Genomic DNA, 6,000 nt, shown 5'->3' on the forward strand with positions numbered 1-6,000 from the left:
TACCTGTAATCCAATTTCCATTTTTACAATGGACTAATGCAGACTAATATGGTAAAAAATATAATGGGCTCCTAAAAGAAAAAGGTCAATAATCCTCCTTTTGAATAATTTCCTGGCACACTTCTGACTTTTCTTTCTACTGTGGAGGGAGATGTACCACCACAGGAGAAGCCTTTTTGAATTATTTAAATTTATAATTGAATGCAGTATATCATTCAGTTTCTGCAGCTTCCATTTTCCATCATGTGGATTCTGATGTTAGGCACCTTGAAATTTGGCATACATACTAATATTGAAAATTTAATTTTTTGTGAAGGAAGTGATTATGTATCTTTACATCCTAATCTCTTTTTCATGCATATAAAATTGTAAAATAATGAGAATGTGCTATTTCTATGTTCCTTTTAATTATTACTTCATGGCATTTTACACTTTAAAAGGATAGAAAATACAATGAAAATGAAGCATTTACAGTTATGACAATACAAATCAATATTTCATGAATCCTTAACTCTTAAATGCCAAAGCAGATTTTCACTGATCATATTTTCAGTGGGATTTTTTTTTTTTAAAAAAAATGTAAGGTTTTAAATATAAATGTATTTCTCTGAAACTACAAAGGTACGAATTACGCTGTAAGCCTGGGGTCTAAAAACACAATTTTTTTAATGTAAAATGTTATATCTCAAAAGCTATGAATGCTAGTGTTACAAATTTTAGATCATTTTGTTCAGTACAGACTAGTCTATATTGCACACTTGCTGCTGATACTTTCAGAGAAAAAATATTCTTATGTAGAAGCCATACTTGTTTTTGGAGGGAAATTTAACCCTTCCCCCAAAATCAAATTAGTCTTTACTAACTACTAATAAGATACCTCAAAGCTCATGTAGCACTCAAAACACATATCTCAAAAAAATTCCTGAGTCACAGTATGATCCAAAAATCGAGAATTCCTCATTTTACATCCTGCCACGAAAATGTGACATGTGTCAAATCTGGCTATTAAGGCATTTAGTTACATTTTAGTATTCAGATATCTTAAATTTTGATTGATTGATTTGGTTTATATTACTCTGTTTTTCTGCCTTTTTTGGCTAATCGCAATAATGAGGATGAGTGATGATATGATGAAACTGCTGAAGGGACACTCACAAAGAACACTCATGTCCTTGCCGGGATTTGAACGAGACACCTGGCATCATAGCATGTTGTGATATCCACTTCACCACGGGTGTCGGTACTGCGTGCCTATGTTTCAAAGACATTGTTTCACGATTTTTTTTCACCTTTCACATTCCTTTCATTGTAGAAGTGCACAGTCCAATGCATTAATTTTTATGGTGTAAGCTTTCAAGCAACTCTCTTCTTTGGCTCTATGACACACAAAATTTCCTGCATGCGGTTATCAAGTTTGGTAGCAAACAACACTGCAGGGTGGTGTTTCCTGAGCATTTGCTTTGGGTGTACCGTTTCACTCAATCGCCTCTGAAGCTGGACTTTAACTCAATCAACTGTGCCACTTTATGTGAACAGAACTGTACCTCCCAATAATGAAAGTTACAGGAATAGACCAAATGAAATGAAAAATGTAGTATGTCTACAACCATGCAAAGTTTCATTGAAAATAGGTTGATTCTTCTTCAGGAAAAAATAATGATACACAAGAAAAGCAGCATTGCCACCTCACGTGGAAAAAAAATCAGGAAAAATCACTTCTAGTGTCAAGCCTTTGGGCACTGGATGAATTAAATTTGCAGGGAAGCATGACAAAGACCACTCTTTGAGGACATGTGATGCTCGTCCCCCACAATTTTCAAATCAGTGAAAATTTTTGAAAGTAATATTTTTGTGAAAATCTTCAAATATGAGTATTTCTCCCTGGAAGCCTAATTGTCATACATAGTGGACATGTTCTTTTGTTCTCATATTACATGTAAAAGTGAAGTATGTTAGCCAATAGTTGAGGTTTAAGAGTTATAGCCCATCTTATAAGATCTATTGCATAATACCCAGAGGAAAAACAGACATTTTCATTTTGTGCTTGTTAATAATAGTAACAATGGATATGTTCTTTTGTAATTCAAGTATGTCATACTTTCATATGTGTACAAATGAACAAATAAAGACAGAACTGAAATATATTGTGTAGTTTTGATGAAAAGTGTATTAATTTCTGCCATGTGGGGGTGGTAAATATAGCTAACAGCCTTCTCAATCTGAATACCAACGGTGGTAAACATAGCTACCCAACTGTCCTGAGCAGATTAAAGAGGATAAGTAATTGGTCCTTTGTTGAGGGGTAGTAGACTTTTTCCTTTGCTTTTACAGTGTACAATTCTAAGAATAATATAATTTCTGTTACTAAAAGTGGTCACTTTTTATGGATTTTTAAAACTCGCATGCAAGGCATGATTTGTAGTAGGGATGAACATGATTTTTTTACCAATCAGATATAAAATTCAAATCTTCATTTACCTCCATAATTAATCTACAAATCCTGACTGAAATAAGTTTTGCCTTGGAGAAAGAAACTTCATATTTAGTTATTTATTTTACATAGTTATATGATTTTTACCTTGGAATTCATATAAATAACAAATTAGGAATTTCGAACATATTTGAAATTGTTACCAATAAACCTATATCAGGTGATACTGATGTAATACCAATTTACTTGTATCTATCCCATCTCTAATTTATGCTTGAATCACGCAAGGCTAGAAATCCTGCTGGATTTTCCAGTTGGACTTGGACTAGTTGTGTGGTACTTGCTCACTGTCTAGTTTTCATCTCACACAATACTTGTTGCCATGCTTGTTGGTAGACTTTTGTTCCCACATGGCATTGCGCAGATGAGCAACTTGAGGAGGAATACCTACTGCTGCTATTTTTCTTAAAATTGCCAAAATTAAAAGTAAAGCTTATGCTAGAAATTGGCTAAAAAAAAATATGGTAGTCAAGGTGGGCTCAACATGCTTGTAATGAACCCAGGTGTTTGCAGGATTCAAATACATACAATTCACAGGAATCATTCATAAAGAAATATTTTGTTCAACATAATGTGTCAAATAATTAAAACAGTGGTAATGAAGATTTTAATTATCAGCCAATTACTTCTGTTGTGTACACATGTTATTGCTATGGATACATTCCTAAATATTAATGAACACAAATGCAGCTCATTTCTGTTAACCAACAATCGGAAAGCGCAGACAAGAAACCCTTTTCCTTGCCAAGACCTTAACTATTGCCCCTATGTATCAGAAAATTTTGTATTACTAACTTATCAATATTGGAAATTTTTTATATCAATTCCTCTCCTTATTTTAGATACTACACTATATTTGTAAAGTTTCAAGTCGTAAAGAAAATAATTATGTAATTTCTCTTTGAAGGTTATTCTGGACCAGTCTCATGCCTGTAAATATCTCACGTATTTGAATAAATATCTTGGAGGGGCAGGTGTTAAGGAAAAGTGGAAAATGCAAGCTAAACAAGATTCACTAACTGTAAGGCAGCTGTACATGTATAAAATTGGACAGTGTGCTGAAATAATGGAAAAGTTGGGCATCAGGTCATAAATAATATGACTTTAAGATGGAACTAGCTTTTCTTCCTTTCGTTCTCAAAGTTTACTATTTCATATGGTGCTACATTAGTTTTGTTTGTTTAAATCTGTTTTATTATATTTAAAAACTTTTTTAATATGTGATATAAAGTTTTTTTTGTTACATGCAGAACGTTGTCACATAAACATTTGCTTTATCAGTTTTGTTTGTTTTAAAAATATGTTTTTTAATAATTGATATGCATGCTTTTTGTTACATGAAGAATTTTTGTCTTATAAATCTCCTGCAAGAATCAAACAAGTATGGGTGGCATTATTTGGCTTTTCAACTAAAACAATCAATTCATGTGTTGGCAGTTTCATAGTAAATTAATGTTACTAAATTCAGAAGGTATACCTTTATGTAGTAGATTCATGCAAAACCTTGGTATGGAACAAGGGTTTTTTCCTCAAATTTTTGCTACCTCAGTTTCATTTGTTTAAATATGTTTTTAATAAGTGATATAAATGTTTTTGTTACATGCCAAACTATTTTCTTATATCTCCTGCAATAATCAAACAAAATAATTAATTACACATGGCATTGCATGGCTTTTCAACATTACAATTAATTCGTGCATTGACAATTTCAAGGGAAATTAATGTAACTGAATTCAGAAGATCTATATATGTTTGTAATGTAGGAGATTCTTTCAAAACCTTGGAATGAAGCTAGGTTTTCTTCCTCTCAAAGTTTTGCTATTTCATTTGTTTAAATATGTTTTCAATATGGATATAAATGTTTTTTTGTTATATGCAGAACTTTTTCCTTGTAAATTTCCTGCAACAATCTAACAGTTACATGTGGCATTATATGACTTTTTAGTTATTACAATCAACTCATGTTGACAGTTTCAAAATTAAATAATGTAACTAAATTCAGAAGCAATATGTGTATGTATGTACAGTCATGAACACTTCTGGGTTGTAACGATTTCATTGAAAGTCAGTGTATTTATTCATTACAATCCAGAAGTGTCCATGACTGTACAATGTATGAGATTAAGTAAAACCATAAATATAAATCTTTTTCCTCTATATTTATGGCAAGTGGAAATGCATCCTTTGGGTTGAAATTTAGTGTGAGGACAGATTAAAAAGGTAACAGTTACAGTAAAAATGACTAAGTGGATGTACTAAATGTGTTGTGTGATGTAAAAAACAATCTTGTTTGTAATTATTGTCACTCTTTTTCTTTCTTTCTTTCTTTCTTCTGTGTAAGAAAAAGTGCATTTTCTGCTTTGTTTCTATTTTAATGGTTAAAGTTCTGGCAGCATATTCAATAAAATCATAATTCAGTTTTGGTGTTTATTATTATCATATATTTTCTTTGCTATTGTGTTACACCCATAATTTGTACTAGTTTAAATCAAAACTTGACTTCATACATTTAAACGTCATTAACATAAAATAAAATCAAGAACAAGAAGTTACCATGACAAAAACAATATACCTAGGTAAACTGAAATTATGGCTGATTCAATACATGGCTGCATACTAAAACTTCCTAATATATGTAAAAAAAATATTGAATTATAGTTTACAGTTGTGAACATCAGTGTTGGTATAAAAGTAAATGAAAATAAGATTAGAAATATAAAAAAATATTTGATAAAAACTCACATAACAGAGAAATCATGACCAGTTGTCCTTTGAGATTAGATTTTTAATATCATGCATATTATATACCTTTATATCAGGATAACATATTCTGCGAAACCTGAAGCCCTGAGATTAAAATACAGAAGGAAAATCTATTAGTAATTGTGAATAAAATTGTACATTTCAATGTGAAGATGATTACGTTTCTGGAGTTAGCAATCTGATTTCTTAGCAGTTTGGTATGGCAATGTGGCTTCCTTGAAGCTGAAACAATCAGCATCGCTTCCCGGGGAGAAGTCACTCAGCCAAAGGTACTTTTTTTTGGCAAATATTATGACATCGGCAGTTAAGAAAATGTTTAAAGTGGGAAACTGGAGTTACGATGCACGTAAGATCGAAATAAACTTTTGCGGAAACCTAGATGACAACTCATTAAGTGGGTTAGCAATCTTTAGTTATCCTATGTGGCTTTGGTTATCTCTAACAGTTTTGCTTTTTTATGAAGGTTACAGGGAACTAGGAACACATTTGAATGAAAGCAATTACTGGAAGTTGCTGGCTACAAGGCCAAGAGTTGATAACTCATGGGAGAACCTGCTGAACTCTAGGTCAGGACAGATTGGCTAAACTTCCAGGCACCACACTTCTGTACTTTGGAAACATTCGTGCGATCTTCTTTCACATTTCTCATGTGACACTGGTGAATATTTCCATGGTGGTGCATTCATCAATGAAAGAGCTTGACCTGTCATGCAGATCGACAAAGAATGCAAGTCCAGCAGTCATTT

At 32.2% G+C, this 6,000-nt stretch overlaps 1 protein-coding gene across 2 annotated transcripts in view; it reads left to right on the plus strand.

Moving 5' to 3' along the window:
* Positions 1-4,879, plus strand: part of LOC145984486 (uncharacterized) — a 179,034-nt gene extending 174,155 nt beyond the window's left edge. For both annotated transcript variants that reach the window (XM_083118142.1, XM_083118143.1), the window contains exon 18: positions 3,399-4,879. In XM_083118142.1, the coding sequence (XP_082974268.1) occupies positions 3,399-3,584 (186 nt within the window). In that variant the 3' untranslated portion in view covers positions 3,585-4,879. The remainder of the gene's footprint in view (positions 1-3,398) is intronic.
* The last annotated feature ends 1,121 nt before the right edge of the window (positions 4,880-6,000 follow it).

This window comes from Lepisma saccharinum, chromosome 2, assembly GCF_977018435.1.
Source record: "Lepisma saccharinum chromosome 2, izLepSacc3.1, whole genome shotgun sequence".
Classification (NCBI taxonomy): Eukaryota; Metazoa; Arthropoda; class Insecta; order Zygentoma; family Lepismatidae; genus Lepisma; species Lepisma saccharinum.